This window comes from Penaeus vannamei, chromosome 4 (assembly GCF_042767895.1).
Source record: "Penaeus vannamei isolate JL-2024 chromosome 4, ASM4276789v1, whole genome shotgun sequence".
In the NCBI taxonomy this organism is placed as follows: Eukaryota; Metazoa; Arthropoda; class Malacostraca; order Decapoda; family Penaeidae; genus Penaeus; species Penaeus vannamei.
Genome location: NC_091552.1, coordinates 48,131,030 through 48,148,096, shown reverse-complemented (window position 1 = coordinate 48,148,096; position 17,067 = coordinate 48,131,030). Strand labels below are relative to the sequence as shown.

At 49.8% G+C, this 17,067-nt stretch overlaps 1 protein-coding gene across 1 annotated transcript in view; it reads right to left on the bottom strand.

Annotated features, from left to right (window-relative positions):
• The window catches only part of LOC113822083 (uncharacterized), a 66,118-nt gene that overhangs the window by 12,706 nt on the left and 36,345 nt on the right, over positions 1–17,067 (bottom strand). Inside the window, exons 5-7 of the mRNA XM_027374607.2 lie at positions 11,022–11,199; positions 1,698–2,290; positions 1,000–1,185 (exon numbers count right to left, since the gene is read on the bottom strand). Of these exons, the coding sequence (XP_027230408.2) occupies positions 1,000–1,185; positions 1,698–2,290; positions 11,022–11,199 (957 nt within the window). The remainder of the gene's footprint in view (positions 1–999; positions 1,186–1,697; positions 2,291–11,021; positions 11,200–17,067) is intronic.

Below are 17,067 nucleotides of genomic sequence, written 5' to 3'. Positions count from 1 at the left end.
ACTAACGCCAGTATATTTTGAAGCTGAAAACAAAAGTTTCCGGGCGGCTACAAAATTGGCGCGTGGGGCTGGCCCAGACTCTGCCTGCACACGGGCATGGCCTGCTGCTGAATTGTAGCGCAAGCCCCGTTACAGCGTCACACCGGCGGGATGCCCGGACACCCATCGTAAAAGGGTTAATAACTAGCATCCCTCCTTCCCCAATTCTACTTATATAGTGCTGGCCGAGTCTGGCATGTATGCTCACCACCTCACATCACGATATACATGTTTACTTTCTTTTTAGTAGTCTATATGTGCAAATATAGGTTTTATTGCTTTGTGTGTGCTTTATCCATGCAGAATAATTGTCCAAATCTAGAGGTAATGTATTTCAAATTTGACCTCACATTGTGAAGTGTCTATCCGATATGAGTGAAATTTTACGAAGTTTAAAATCAAGGATACTGAAGATCAAAATCTGCTATGGTAATGCTTAAAAATGTGACCATCCATACATCTCGGGAGGGGAGAGCAGTCTCTCGTGTGCGCGTTTGTTTGCGGACACACACTTCTCATCCATGCCTAATTATCTGTATCCATAAAGGTGCATGATATACAAGTATTCAGGATCCTCACATGATCAGTTTAAGAGAGGGCATCACATTGTCTTTATATAATAACTGCCATTACCTTCCCAAAATTACATTAGTTGGCTAGTTCATTTACTTGTACTCATTGAAAATTATAACATTGTATATATTCTGGAAATACCTTTTTCTCATTTCAAGAACTTTTCTACATACCAGAAAACATATAATTCACTGTCACATACCTAGTACATATTTTCAATAGAACATTTCAGCTGAGAGTTACCCTTGCATTGTCAAACAGCATGCTGATTTTCAATATACCAGGTAAAAGTCAAAGAATTAAGTAAAAGCATCAGTTCTATAATTGTAACCAGAAAGAATTAAATCCCAACAAGGTTTCTAACACTCAAAAAACCTCACCCCTCACCTCATATAGCTGAAGACATCGCTCCTTTCCCACATCAATCATGATGACCTTGAACATGGTGCCTTGTACCTGGGTCACTTGAGCCCTTTGCCACGTGTCCTTATCCTTTATGGCCACCAACATACCGCTTTTGATGGATTCCATTTTGGACTGGTTACAAGATTCACTCATCTTCTTAGTACAAGCCTGCAAAAAGTTAAGGATGATTAATGCAATTACTCTGATCTTTAGACTCATTGTAACTTCATTTTGTGAAATGTGTTTACACACAGATGGCTTCAAAGTGCTAACCCACCAAAGAGTCAATTAGTAGTCTACATGACCTCTGCTGATCTCAAGTTTCCTTTAATTTTCAGGATATTTTTTTTTCTTACAATACAACTATTAATGATGCTGTTTTTATCATTATTGACATTTTGATTATGTTAAAGGAATATTTCTAATAACAAAAACAGTTTACAGGTAAGACTGATACAACCAGACTGAATCTTATGTGACTATGAACTTGTTGAGCTATCTAGGTGTACAATATACTAGAATATCTCTTTAGGCATGGCATGTACATACATGCCATCCCTTGCAGCATTGGGTTATCATGTTTACTTGTCAGAAATTAAAGGAAATAGGGAAGAATGAGGAGAATAATATTACAAAGAGGATGGAAGTAGTAGTAAGAAGAGCTAAACATATCAGCATACCTTGATGAATTCCTCACTCTCCTCTAGTACCAGGTAAAAGCAGGACAGACCTGCCTCCCATGTCAACCTGCAGAACTTCAAGGAACCTTTTGCAGGTCGCACTCTTTCCAGCTGCTCAAAGTTCTGTGCCTGTGCTGCAGTAGTCTTGGGGGTCCCAGGCACCAGCCGGTCCCTCTGCCGTCCAAGTGGGATATCCTTTGGAGAGTGGAGTTCAGCTTTGATGTCCACTTGGTTGGAATTGTAAGGGATATGATGTGATTCACTGCGATGCTGGTATTGGGTACCCTGTTGATGTCTGGGTGTGTAGAATTGTTGTTGTTGCCGTTGCAACTTGTATTTGGTACTTTGTATATCTAAAGGGTATTGCTGTTGCTGCTGTTGATGAAAGCGACCCTGGTAGAAACGGCGCTCTCTCTCATGATGGTAAGGCTGGTGGTAATGGCGCTGATATTGAGAGAATCTCTGTTGCAATTGTGACTGCTGAGCTTGTAGCAAAAGTTCCTGCTGTGGCTGCGACTCTAACTGGCGTGGGGGTTGAGCCAGGGATGCGTGCTGCTGTTGCATGCGCGAGATTACTGCCCCCAAGCTAAAACCTGTCAAAATGTCAAACATTTAGACTGATGATACAAACTTATCAAATATCACATCACTGATACCAGAAGAGCATGAGAATTACTGGCCAAACCAATAGTTTGTTTACACATAAATTGCACCAGAACTGCTGTTACCATTGGAATTCATTACTTGGCATACTAAAGGCCACTCATTCACCCATCCCTTGATTTCTGGAAAGCTTTTCTTTATTCAGTAATCTCAATAACATTAAAATGTTAACAACAATAATAGAGAAAAATCAAAGTTTACGCAATAGAGAAATCAGATGTGGCAAGGAAACACTGCCAACTGATGACTAAGCATTTACAAGCCTTCTGTGTAAACAAAATTTACAAAAGACCACAGCGGACAGTATATGTACCTGGCAGTAATAGTTTCAAGACCTGTATTTTTCAAGGAAAGAGGAAGAGGGAAGAGGAAAGAAGAGGAAGAGGAAAGAGGAGGAACAGGAAGAGAGAGTAGAGGAGGAACAGGAAGAGGAAGAAAAGGAGGAACAGGAAGAGGAAGAAAAGGAGGAGCAGGAAAAGGAAGAAAAGGAGGAGCAGGGAAAGGAAGAAAAGGAGGAGCAGGAAAAGGAAGAAAAGGAGGAACAGGAAGAGGAAGAAAAGGAGCAGGAAAAGGAAGAAAAGGAGGAACAGGAAGAGGAAGAAAAGGAGGAGCAGGGAAAAAAAGAAAAGGAGGAACAGGAAGAGGAAGAAAAGGAGGATCAGGGAAAAAAAGAGAAGGAGGAGCAGGGAAAGGAAGAAAAGGAGGAGCAGGGAAAGGAAGAAAAGGAGGAGCAGGGAAAGGAAGAAAAGGAGGAGCAGGGAAAGGAAGAAAAGGAGGAGCAGGGAAAGGAAGAAAAGGAGGAGCAGGGAAAGGAAGAAAAGGAGGAGCAGGGAAAGGAAGAAAAGGAGGAGCAGGGAAAGGAAGAAAAGAAGGAGCAGGGAAAGGAAGAAAAGGAGGAACAGGGACAGGAAGAAAAGGAGGAGCAGGGAAAGGAAGAAAAGGAGGAGCAGGGAAAGGAAGAAAAGGAGGAGCAGGGACAGGAAGAAAAGGAGGAGCAGGGACAGGAGGAAAAGGAGCAGGGACAGGAAGAAAAAGGACCAGGAACAGGAAGAAAAAAGGAGCAGGAACAGGAAGAAAAAAGGACCAGGAACAGGAAGAAACAAGGAGCAGGAACAGGAAGAAAAAAAGAGGAGCAGGAACAGGAAGAAAAGGAGGAGCAGGAAAAGGATGAAAATGAGTAGTAAGAAGACTGGAGAAAGAAAAAGAGAAGACAAAGAAGACTAAGACTAGGAGGACAACAAAGGTGGACGAAGATGAAGGAGGGAGGAAGATGGAGGAAGAGGAAAGAGGAGGAAGAAAGAGGGAGGAAGAGGAAAGAGGAGGAAGAAAAAAAGAGAAGACAAAGGAAGAAAAGGAGAAGGAAACAACAAAGGAGGAAGATAATGAAGATGAGGACAACCATGAAGGAGACATGGAAGATGAAGATGAGGACGACTATGAAGGTGAAGGAAGATAGAGGACAGAGAGGAGGAGGTGGGATGAAGGAGGTGGTGGGATGAAGGAAGAGGAGGAGGAGGTGGGATGATGAAGGAAGAAGAGGAGGAGGTGGTGGGATGATGAAGGAAGAAGAGGAGGAGGAGGTGGGATGATGTAGGAAGAAGAGGAGGAGGAGGAGGGATGATGAAGGAAGAAGAGGAGGAGGAGGTGGGATGATGAAGGAAGAAGAGGAGGAGGAGGTGGGATGATGAAGGAAGAAGAGGAGGAGGAGGTGGGATGATGAAGGAAGAAGAGGAGGAGGAGGTGGGATGATGAAGGAAGAAGAGGAGGAGGAGGTGGGATGATGAAGGAAGAAGAGGAGGAGGAGGTGGGATGATGAAGGAAGAAGAGGAGGAGGAGGTGGGATGATGAAGGAAGAAGAGGAGGAGGAGGTGGGATGATGAAGGAAGAAGAGGAGGAGGAGCTGGGATGAAGGAGGTGGTGGGATGAAGGAGGAGGAGGAGGAGGTGGTGGGATGGAGGAGGAGGAGGAGGAGGGATGGAGGAGGAGGAGGAGGAGGTGGTGGGATGGAGGAGGAGGAGGAGGAGGTGGTGGGATGGAGGAGGAGGAGGAGGAGGTGGTGGGATGGAGGAGGAGGAGGAGGAGGTGGTGGGATGGAGGAGGAGGAGGAGGAGGTGGTGGGATGGAGGAGGAGGAGGAGGAGGTGGTGGGATGGAGGAGGAGGAGGAGGAGGTGGTGGGATGGAGGAGGAGGAGGAGGAGGTGGTGGGATGGAGGAGGAGGAGGAGGAGGTGGTGGGATGGAGGAGGAGGAGGAGGAGGTGGTGGGATGGAGGAGGAGGAGGAGGAGGTGGTGGGATGGAGGAGGAGGAGGAGGTGGTGGGATGGAGGAGGAGGAGGTGGTGGTGGGATGGAGGAGGAGGAGGAGGTGGTGGGATGGAGGAGGAGGAGGAGGAGGAGGAGATGGGATAAAGGGGGAGGAGGAGGAGGAGATGGGATAAAGGGGGAGGAGGAGGAGGAGGAGATGGGATAAAGGGGGAGGAGGAGGAGGAGGAGGAGATGGGATAAAGGGGGAGGAGGAGGAGGAGGAGGAGATGGGATAAAGGGGGAGGAGGAGGAGGAGGAGATGGGATAAAGGGGGAGGAGGAGGAGGAGGAGGAGATGGGATAAAGGGGGAGGAGGAGGAGGAGGAGGAGGAGATGGGATAAAGGGGGAGGAGGAGGAGGAGGAGGTGGGATGATGAAGGAAGAAGAGGAGGAGGAGGAGGTGGGATGATGAAGGAAGAAGAGGAGGAGGAGGTGGGATGATGAAGGAAGAAGAGGAGGAGGAGGTGGGATGATGAAGGAAGAAGAGGAGGAGGTGGGATGATGAAGGAAGAAGAGGAGGAGGAGGTGGGACGATGAAGGAAGAAGAGGAGGAGGTGGGACGATGAAGGAAGAAGAGGAGGAGGAGGTGGGACGATGAAGGAAGAAGAGGAGGAGGAGGTGGGACGATGAAGGAAGAAGAGGAGGAGGAGGTGGGACGATGAAGGAAGAAGAGGAGGAGGAGGTGGGACGATGAAGGAAGAAGAGGAGGAGGAGGTGGGACGATGAAGGAAGAAGAGGAGGAGGAGGTGGTGGGACGATGAAGGAAGAAGAGGAGGAGGAGGTGGTGGGACGATGAAGGAAGAAGAGGAGGAGGAGGTGGTGGGACGATGAAGGAAGAAGAGGAGGAGGAGGTGGTGGGACGATGAAGGAAGAAGAGGAGGAGGAGGTGGTGGGACGATGAAGGAAGAAGAGGAGGAGGAGGTGGTGGGACGATGAAGGAAGAAGAGGAGGAGGAGGTGGAAGGACGATGAAGGAAGAAGAGGAGGAGGAGGTGGAAGGACGATGAAGGAAGAAGAGGAGGAGGAGGTGGTGGGACGATGAAGGAAGAAGAGGAGGAGGAGGTGGTGGGACGATGAAGGAAGAAGAGGAGGAGGTGGTGGGACGATGAAGGAAGAAGAGGAGGAGGAGGTGGTGGGACGATGAAGGAAGAAGAGGAGGAGGAGGTGGTGGGACGATGAAGGAAGAAGAGGAGGAGGAGGTGGTGGGACGATGAAGGGAGAAGAGGAGGAGGAGGTGGTGGGACGATGAAGGAAGAAGAGGAGGAGGAGGTGGTGGGACGATGAAGGAAGAAGGGGAGGAGGGGGTGCGGGGACGATGAAGGAAGAAGAGGAGGAGGAGGTGGTGGGACGATGAGGGAAGAAGAGGAGGAGGAGGTGGTGGGACGATGAAGGAAGAAGAGGAGGAGGTGGTGGGGCGATAAAGGAAGAAGAGGAGGAGGAGGTGGTGGGACGATGAAGGAAGAAGAGGAGGAGGAGGTGGTGGGACGATGAAGGAAGAAGAGGAGGAGGAGGTGGTGGGACGATGAAGGAAGAAGAGGAGGAGGAGGTGGTGGGACGATGAAGGAAGAAGAGGAGGAGGAGGTGGTGGGACGATGAAGGAAGAAGAGGAGGAGGAGGTGGTGGGACGATGAAGGAAGAAGAGGAGGAGGAGGTGGTGGGACGATGAAGGAAGAAGAGGAGGAGGAGGTGGTGGGACAATGAAGGAAGAAGAGGAGGAGGAGGTGGTGGGACGATGAAGGAAGAAGAGGAGAAGAAGGTGGTGGGACGATGAAGGAAGAAGAGGAGGAGGACGTGGTGGGACGATGAAGGAAGAAGAGGAGGAGGAGCTCGTGGGACGATGAAGGAAGAAGAGGAGGAGGTGGTGGGACGATGAAGGAAGAAGAGGAGGAGGTGGTGGGACGATGAAGGAGGAAGAGGAGGAGGAGGTGGGGGGACGATGAAGGAAGAAGAGGAGGAGGAGGTGGTGGGAGGATGAAGGAAGAAGAGGAGGAGGAGGTGGTGGGACGATGAAGGAAGAAGAGGAGGAGGAGGTGGTGAGACGATGAAGGAAGAAGGAGGAGGAGGAGGTGGTGGGACGATGAAGGAAGAAGAGGAGGAGGAGGTGGTGGGACGATGAAGGAAGAAGAGGAGGAGGTGGTGGGACGATGAAGGAAGAAGAGGAGGAGGTGGTGGGACGATGAAGGAAGAAGAGGAGGAGGAGGTGGTGGGACGATGAAGGAAGAAGAGGAGGAGGAGGTGGTGGGACGATGAAGGAAGAAGAGGAGGAGGAGGTGGTGGGACGATGAAGGAAGAAGAGGAGGAGGAGGTGGTGGGACGATGAAGGAAGAAGAGGAGGAGGAGGTGGTGGGACGATGAAGGAAGAAGAGGAGGAAGTGGTGGGACGATGAAGGAAGAAGAGGAGGAGGAGGTGGTGGGACGATGAAGGAAGAAGAGGAGGAGGAGGTGGTGAGACGATGAAGGAAGAAGAGGAGGAGGAGGTGGTGGGACAATGAAGGAAGAAGAGGAGGAGGAGGTGGTGGGACGATGAAGGAAGAAGAGGAGGAGGAGGTGGTGGGACGATGAAGGAAGAAGAGGAGGAGGAGGTGGTGGGACGATGAAGGAAGAAGAGGAGGAGGAGGTGGTGGGACGATGAAGGAAGAAGAGGAGGAGGAGGTGGTGGGACGATGAAGGAAGAAGAGGAGGAGGAGGTGGTGGGACGATGAAGGAAGAAGAGGAGGAGGAGGTGGTGGCACGATGAAGGAAGAGGAGGAGGAGGTGGTAGGACAATGAAGGAAGAAGAGGAGGAGGTGGTGGGACGATGAAGGAAGAAGAGGAGGAGGAGGTGGTGGGACGATGAAGGAAGAAGAGGAGGAGGAGGTGGTGGGACGATGAAGGAAGAAGAGGAGGAGGAGGTGGTGGGACGATGAAGGAAGAAGAGGAGGAGGTGGTGGGACGATGAAGGAAGAAGAGGAGGAGGTGGTGGGACGATGAAGGAAGAAGAGGAGGAGGTGGTGGGGCGATGAAGGAAGAAGAGGAGGAGGAGGTGGTGGGATGATGACGGAAGAAGAGGAGGAGGAGGTGGTGGGATGATGAAGGAAGAAGAGGAGGAGGAGGTGGTGGGACGATGAAGGAAGAAGAGGAGGAGGAGGTGGTGGGACGATGAAGGAAGAAGAGGAGGAGGAGGTGGTGGGACGATGAAGGAAGAAGAGGAGGAGGAGGTGGTGGGACGATGAAGGAAGAAGAGGAGGAGGAGGTGGTGGGACGATGAAGGAAGAAGAGGAGGAGGAGGTGGTGGGACGATGAAGGAAGAAGAGGAGGAGGTGGTGGGACGATGAAGGAAGAAGAGGAGGAGGAGGTGGTGGGACGATGAAGGAAGAAGAGGAGGAGGAGGTGGTGGGACGATGAAGGAAGAAGAGGAGGAGGAGGTGGTGGGACGATGAAGGAAGAAGAGGAGGAGGTGGTGGGACGATGAAGGAAGAAGAGGAGGAGGAGGTGGTGGGACGATGAAGGAAGAGGAGGAGGAGGTGGTGGGACGATGAAGGAAGAAGAGGAGGAGGTGGTGGGACGATGAAGGAAGAAGAGGAGGAGGAGGTGGTGAGACGATGAAGGAAGAAGAGGAGGAGGAGGTGGTGGGACAATGAAGGAAGAAGAGGAGGAGGAGGTGCTGGGACGATGAAGGAAGAAGAGGAGGAGGAGGTGGTGGGACGATGAAGGAAGAAGAGGAGGAGGAGGTGGTGGGACGATGAAGGAAGAAGAGGAGGAGGAGGTGGTGGGACGATGAAGGAAGAAGAGGAGGAGGAGGTGGTGGGACGATGAAGGAAGAAGAGGAGGAGGAGGTGGTGAGACGATGAAGGAAAAAGAAGAGGAGGAGGTGGTGGGACAAAGAAGGAAGAAGAGGAGGAGAAGGTGGTGGGACGATGAAGGAAGAAGAGGAGGAGGAGGTGGTGGGACGATGAAGGAAGAAGAGGAGGAGGAGGTGGTGGGACGATGAAGGAAGAAGAGGAGGAGGAGGTGGTGGGACGATGAAGGAAGAAGAGGAGGAGGAGGTGGTGGGACGATGAAGGAAGAAGAGGAGGAGGAGGTGGTGGGACGATGAAGGAAGAAGAGGAGGAGGAGGTGGTGGCACGATGAAGGAAGAGGAGGAGGAGGTGGTAGGACAATGAAGGAAGAAGAGGAGGAGGTGGTGGGACGATGAAGGAAGAAGAGGAGGAGGAGGTGGTGGGACGATGAAGGAAGAAGAGGAGGAGGAGGTGGTGGGACGATGAAGGAAGAAGAGGAGGAGGAGGTGGTGGGACGATGAAGGAAGAAGAGGAGGAGGTGGTGGGACGATGAAGGAAGAAGAGGAGGAGGAGGTGGTGGGACGATGAAGGAAGAAGAGGAGGAGGAGGTGGTGGGACGATGAAGGAAGAAGAGGAGGAGGAGGTGGTGGGACGATGAAGGAAGAAGAGGAGGAGGAGGTGGTGGGACGATGAAGGAAGAAGAGGAGGAGGAGGTGGTGGGACGATGAAGGAAGAAGAGGAGGAGGAGGTGGTGGGACGATGAAGGAAGAAGAGGAGGAGGAGGTGGTGGGACGATGAAGGAAGAAGAGGAGGAGGAGGTGGTGGGACGATGAAGGAAGAAGAGGAGGAGGAGGTGGTGGGACGATGAAGGAAGAAGAGGAGGAGGAGGTGGTGGGACGATGAAGGAAGAAGAGGAGGAGGAGGTGGTGGGACGATGAAGGAAGAAGAGGAGGAGGAGGTGGTGGGACGATGAAGGAAGAAGAGGAGGAGGAGGTGGTGGGACGATGAAGGAAGAAGAGGAGGAGGAGGTGGTGGGACGATGAAGGAAGAAGAGGAGGAGGAGGTGGTGGGACGATGAAGGAAGAAGAGGAGGAGGAGGTGGTGGGACGATGAAGGAAGAAGAGGAGGAGGTGGTGGGACGATGAAGGAAGAAGAGGAGGAGGTGGTGGGACGATGAAGGAAGAAGAGGAGGAGGTGGTGGGACGATGAAGGAAGAAGAGGAGGAGGAGGTGGTGGGACGATGAAGGAAGAAGAGGAGGAGGTGGGGGAGGGACGATGAAGGAAGAGGAGGAGGAGGAGGTGGTGGGATGATGAAGGAAGAAGAGGAGGAGGTGGTGGTGGGATGATGAAGGAAGAAGAGGAGGAGGAGGTGGTGGGACGATGAAGGAAGAAGAGGAGGAGGAGGTGGTGGGACGATGAAGGAAGAAGAGGAGGAGGAGGTGGTGGGACGATGAAGGAAGAAGAGGAGGAGGAGGTGGTGGGACGATGAAGGAAGAAGAGGAGGAGGAGGTGGTGGGACGATGAAGGAAGAAGAGGAGGAGGAGGTGGTGGGACGATGAAGGAAGAAGAGGAGGAGGAGGTGGTGGGACGATGAAGGAAGAGGAGGAGGAGGTGGTGGGACGATGAAGGAAGAAGAGGAGGAGGAGGTGGTGGGACGATGAAGGAAGAAGAAGAGGAGGAGGAGGAGATGGGATAAAGGGGGAGGAGGAGGAGGAGATGGGATAAAGGGGGAGGAGGAGGAGGAGATGGGATAAAGGGGGAGGAGGAGGAGGAGATGGGATAAAGGGGGAGGAGGAGGAGGAGATGGGATAAAGGGGGAGGAGGAGGAGGAGATGGGATAAAGGGGGAGGAGGAGGAGGAGATGGGATAAAGGGGGAGGAGGAGGAGGAGATGGGATAAAGGGGGAGGAGGAGGAGGAGATGGGATAAAGGGGGAGGAGGAGGAGGAGATGGGATAAAGGGGGAGGAGGAGATGGGATGAAGGAGGAGGAGGAGGAGGGGCTAGATCAGTAGCAGCTCGAGGTGTCGTGGCATCTGTTTTGATGACTGTTCAATGAAAATATAACCATTAAAATCAATATTTTCCATCCTTTTTGAAAATTGAAGAGACCAAATAATCAACCATATTTACAAAGCATCCCTTACTTTTGTGACGTCACCAAAATAATCCCCATGTGCTTCTTTCCAAAAATAGAATCAGACACCATGACACCTACTCGAGTTGCTACTGATCTAGCCTTTCCCGGTTCCTAACCTGGGCTGCATGGACTCCCATTGATGGGTTTAGGGAAGTCAATAAGGAGCAGATAAAAATTTTAAAAACTATCATTAGTCATTCTTTTAGTTTGTTTTAATAAAAGTTTAATACTACTTTTTTCTATTCCATGTATGCATAAGACAATCAAATCTTAGTAAAAAGAAAAAGTAAGTACATTATATATATATTGAATCTCAAGTTGTGTTTCTGAATATTTCTGGGGAAAGTGGTCCATATATTTTGTGATATTGTTAAAGAAAAACAAAAATGATTATGGTAAATACATTAAAATGTTCACACAACGCTTTTCAAGAAAAAAAGCCTTTCCATGTTCATCAAAGCCTTACAATGTTTGTTTGTATTATTATTTATTTCCTTTTCTGCTCTTTGTTTCTTGTCACGCAAAAGCTGGTTGAGGGAGACCCCGGTGGATTTTGTCACCAATTCCACCACTGCCACACTTCCAAGTCCTGCCATTTCCTTGCGCCCAATGATCTGTACTTTGAACATACTCTCATCTGTTACCTGAAAACAACAATAATTTGTAATTTCCACTTGTTCCTTCTACTCCTCCACCTCTTGTAATGCCTAAAATCTTCAGTCAAATATACGCAATTCCATTCCGAGATTTACATCATTAGATACACACTGGTTATTTATAAGCTGCTTCTTGACAAAAAATGCCCATTAACAGAAATGCCATGTGAATGAACCCTCTGGGGTGATTTTTGTAATGGTTAGTCATTCCTAAAGTTACTTAAAATATTTTAAGTGAAGTCCATGGATATATGTAACCAGAACTTTATCATGCAGATGTAAATATAACACTGATTATCTTAACCCACTGCTTCTGGGGTTGGTAGGTGTGTACATGCTATACCCACAAAGAGTTTAGGTTATTGATTGTATTTACACATGTGGCTCTACATGTACAAAATCACCTAGTCAATCTATTTACCCTTTTCCTTAACTTCAGGAGATACATATTTCTTATAGGTATCAGTATTGTTCCAAAAGAATATATGATTTTATCATAGTACAGCAGTGGGGAGAAGAAGGTGGGGGGACGAGAAGGAGGAGGAGAAGGAGAAGGAGGAGGAGGAGGAGGAGGAGGAGGAAGAGGAGGAGGAGAAGAACAGTGGGGAGAAGGTGGGGGGGAGGAGGAGGAGGAGGAAGAGGAGAAGAAGAACATGGGAGGAGGAGGAGGAGGAGGAGGAGGAGGAAGAGGAGAACATGGGAGGAGGAGGAGGAAGAGGAGAACATGGGAGGAGGAGGAGGAAGAGGAGAAGAACGTGGGAGGAGGAAGAGGAAGAGGAGAAGAAGAACTTGGGAGGAGGAGGAAGAGGAGAAGAACATGGGAGGAGAAAGAGGAGAAGAACATGGGAGGAGGAGGAGGAAGAGGAAGAGGAGAAGAAGAACGTGGGAGGAGGAGGAGGAGGAGGAGGAGGAGGAAGAGGAAGAGGAGAAGAAGAACGTGGGAGGAGGAGGAGGAGGAAGAGGAAGAGGAGAACAAGAACGTGGGAGGAGGAGGAGGAGGAGGAGGAGGAAGAGGAGAAGAACATGGGAGGAGGAGGAGGAGGAAGAGGAAGAGGAGAAGAACATGGGAGGAGGAGGAGGAGGAGGAGGAGGAGGAGGAGGAGGAGAAGAAGAACATGGGAGGAAGAGGAGGAGGAAGAGGAAGAGGAGAAGAAGAACATGGGAGGAGGAGGAGGAGGAAGAGGAAGAGGAGAAGAAGAACATGGGAGGAGGAGGAGGAGGAGGAAGAGGAAGAGGAGAAGAAGAACGTGGGAGGAGGAGGAGGAGGAGGAGGAGGAGGAGGAGGAGGAGAAGAAGAACATGGGAGGAGGAGGAGGAGGAGGAGGAGGAGGAGGAGGAGGAGGAGAAGAACATGGGAGGAGGAGGAGGAGGAGGAGGAAGAGGAAGAGGAGAAGAAGAACATGGGAGGAGGAGGAGGAGGAAGAGGAAGAGGAGAAGAAGAACATGGGAGGAGGAGGAGGAGGAAGAGGAAGAGGAGAAGAAGAACATGGGAGGAGGAAGAGGAAGAGGAGAAGAAGAACATGGGAGGAGGAGGAGGAGGAAGAGGAAGAGGAGAAGAAGAACATGGGAGGAGGAGGAGGAGGAAGAGGAAGAGGAGAAGAACATGGGAGGAGGAGGAGGAGGAAGAGGAAGAGGAGAAGAAGAACATGGGAGGAGGAGGAGGAGGAGGAGGAAGAGGAAGAGGAGAAGAAGAACGTGGGAGGAGGAGGAGGAAGAGGAGAAGAAGAACGTGGGAGGAGGAGGAGGAAGAGGAAGAGGAGAAGAAGAACGTTGGAGGAGGAGGAGGAGGAAGAGGAAGAGGAGAAGAAGAATGTGCGGGAGGAGGAGGAGGAAGAGGAAGAGGAGAAGAAGAACGTTGGAGGAGGAGGAAGAGGAAGAGGAGAAAAACGTAGGAGGAGGAGGAAGAGGAAGAGGAGAAAAACGTAGGAGGAGGAGGAAGAGGAAGAGGAGAAAAACGTAGGAGGAGGAGGAAGAGGAAGAGGAGAAAAACGTAGGAGGAGGAGGAAGAGGAAGAGGAGAAAAACGTAGGAGGAGGAAGAGGAAGAGGAGAAAAACGTAGGAGGAGGAGGAAGAGGAGAAGAACGTGGGAGGAAGAGGAAGAGGAGAAGAAGAACGTGGGAGGAAGAGGAAGAGGAGAAGAAGAACGTGGGAGGAAGAGGAAGAGGAGAAGAAGAACGTGGGAGGAAGAGGAAGAGGAGAAGAAGAACGTGGGAGGAAGAGGAAGAGGAGAAGAAGAACGTGGGAGGAAGAGGAGGAAGAGAAGGTGAACGTGGGAGGAGGAGGAAGAGAAGGTGAACGTGGGAGGAGGAGGAGAAGAAGGTGGGTGGAGGAGGAGAAGAAGAAGGTGGGTGGAGGAGAAGAAGAAGGTGGGTGGAGGAGAAAAAGAAGGTGGGTGGAGGAGAAGAAGGTGGGAGGAGGAGAAGAAGAAGAAGGTGGAAGAAGAAGGTGGGAGGAGGAGAAGAAGAAGAAGGTGGGAGGAGGAGAAGAAGAAGAAGGTGGGAGGAGGAGAAGAAGAAGGTGGGAGGAGAAGAAGAACATGGGAGTAGAACAACAACAACGTGGGAGGAGGGGAAGAAGAAGGTGGGAGGAGAAAAAGAAGGTGGGAGGGGAAGAAGAAGGTGGGAGGAGAAGAAGAAGGAATGGGAGGAGGAGAAGAAGAAGAAGGTGGGAGGAGGAGAAGAAGAAGAAGGTGGGAGGAGGAGAAAAAGAAGAAGGTGGGAGGAGGAGAAAAAGAAGAAGGTGGGAGGAGGAGAAGAAGAAGAAGGTGGGAGGAGGAGAAGAAGAAGAAGGTGGGAGGAGGAGAAGAAGAAGAAGGTGGGAGGAGGAGAAGAAGAAGAAGGTGGGAGGAGGAGGAGGAGGAGAAGAAGAAGAAGGTGGGAGGAGGAGGAGGAGGAGAAGAAGAAGAAGGTGGGAGGACGAGAAGAAGAAGAAGGTGGGAGGACCAGAAGAAGAAGAAGGTGGGAGGACGAGAAGAAGAAGAAGGTGGGAGGACGAGAAGAAGAAGAAGGTGGGAGGACGAGAAGAAGAAGAAGGTGGGAGGACGAGAAGAAGAATAACGTGGGAGGAGAAGAAAAAGAATAACGTGGGAGGAGGAGAAAAAGAATAACGTGGGAGGAGGAGAAAAAGAATAACGTGGGAGGAGAAAAAGAATAACGTGGGAGGAGAAAAAGAATAACGTGGGAGGAGAAGAACAACGTGGGAGGAGAAGAAGAACAATGTGGGAGGAGAAGAAGAAGAATGTGGGAGGAGAAGAAGAAGAATGTGGGAGGAGAAGAACAACGTGGGAGGAGAAGAAGAACAACGTGGGAGGAGAAGAAGAACAACGTGGGAGGAGAAGAAGAACAACGTGGGAGGAGAAGAAGAACAACGTGGGAGGAGAAGAAGAACAACGTGGGAGGAGAAGAAGAACAACGTGGGAGGAGAAGAAGAACAACGTGGGAGGAGAAGAAGAACAACGTGGGAGGAGAAGAAGAACAACGTGGGAGGAGAAGAAGAACAACGTGGGAGGAGAAGAAGAACAACGTGGGAGGAGAAGAAGAACAACGTGGGAGGAGAAGAAGAACAACGTGGGAGGAGAAGAAGAACAACGTGGGAGGAGAAGAAGAAGAACGTGGGAGGAGAAGAAGAACAACGTGGGAGAAGAAGAACGTGGGAGGAAGAGAAGAACAACGTGGGAGGAGGAGAAGAACAACGTGGGAGGAGGAGAAGAACAACGTGGGAGGAGGAGAAGAACAACGTGGGAGGAGGAGAAGAACAACGTGGGGGGAGGAGAAGAACAACGTGGGAGGAGGAGAAGAACAACGTGGGAGGAGGAGAAGAACAACGTGGGAGGAGAAGAACAACGTGGGGGGAGGAGGAGAAGAACAACGTGGGGGGAGGAGAAGAACAACGTGGGAGGAGGAGAAGAACAACGTGGGAGGAGAAGAAGAACAACGTGGGGGGGAGGAGGAGAACAACGTGGGAGGAGGAGAAGAACAACGTGGGGGGAGGAGGAGAACAACGTGGGAGGAGGAGAAGAACAACGTGGGAGGAGGAGAAGAACAACGTGGGAGGAGGAGAAGAACAACGTGGGAGGAGGAGAAGAACAACGTGGGAGGAGGAGAAGAACAACGTGGGAGGAGGAGAAGAACAACGTGGGGGGAGGAGAAGAACAACGTGGGAGGAGGAGAAGAACAACGTGGGGGGAGGAGGAGAAGAACAACGTGGGGGGAGGAGGAGAAGAACAACGTGGGGGGAGGAGGAGAAGAACAACGTGGGGGGAGGAGAAGAACAACGTGGGGGGAGGAGGAGAAGAACAACGTGGGGGGAGGAGAAGAACAACGTGGGGGGAGGAGAAGAACAACGTGGGAGGAGGAGAAGAACAACGTGGGAGGAGGAGAAGAACAACGTGGGAGGAGGAGAAGAACAACGTGGGAGGAGGAGAAGAACAACGTGGGAGGAGGAGAAGAACAACGTGGGAGGAGGAGAAGAACAACGTGGGAGGAGGAGAAGAACAACGTGGGAGGAGAAGAAGAACAACGTGGGAGGAGAAGAAGAACAACGTGGGAGGAGGAGAAGAACAACGTGGGAGGAGGAGAAGAACAACGTGGGAGGAGGAGAAGAACAACGTGGGAGGAGGAGAAGAAGAACAACGTGGGAGAAGAAGAACAACAACGTGGGAGGAGAAGAACAACAACGTGGGAGAAGAAGAACAACAACGTGGGAGGAGAAGAACAACAACGTGGGAGGAGAAGAACAACAACGTGGGAGGAGAAGAAGAACAACGTGGGAGGAGAAGAACAACTACGTGGGAGGAGAAGGACAACGTGGGAGGAGAAGGACAACGTGGGAGGTCCTGCAACAGAAACAACGAAGGGAAGCACAAGAAAACACATGAATATGTCAAAGGCCTTTTCACTGTTGCTTCATCAGGGAATTCTTTGATGACGCAATAGCAAAAAGGCCTTCGGCATATTCGTTTTTCTTGTGATTCCATTTGTTCTTCTTGTTGCAGTTGGTTGACATGAACTCCACATGGTTGCACATTTATGTTGCCACTGAGGAGACTTTTCTTGAATTTTCAAGATTTCTTTTCTTTTTTAATGCTATTAATATTATGTTGTTATCAATGTTATGACCATTGTAAAATGTTATTACCTGTGCAAACTACAAATAAATTAAGATCACAGACAATATGGCACATATTTTTGCCAACCTGGCATCAAGGGTAAGAATGCATACCTACCAAAATGTAACTGAGTAGGAATGAAAGGGTATTTCCTGAGTCACTATTATACAAATGTTACGATTATGATGTAATAGGTTATAATATTTCTACCTATATACCTTTTTTTCTTACTTCTCTATTTTGAAAAATTCATACTGCCTCTTTAAGAGATATCATAAGTATGGTTGATCACTGTAGTAAGGTAGGTATTGAAGAGAGGAGAGGTTATCCACTACAACATATCAAAACAAATATCATTTCTAGATGTTAATATAATTGAGAAATAGATTTTGGCAATAAGAGAATGGCATTTGCCTGCACTTACTCTCGCATCTTTTCCCAAAATTACTGAGCAAGAGGCACAGAAATGTAGATACTATGGCTACTTTCTTAACATATTGTCTACTGTGAATGAATTCACTATGTGTATAACTGGGAGTATGAGCAAGGACTTTTGGGAAAAGTGAGAAGTACTCAGCAATAAAATAGTGACAGGCATGATAACTGTGGAATGTGGCATGTGTTCCACAACTGTCTCACTTGCCACTACTTTGTAGATTTACTAAAGGAAATGTCCTTCAAATGTTTCTTCAAAACTTAATTTTATGGTAGGGGGTACTCACAACACCCCACATACATTCCACTATCGG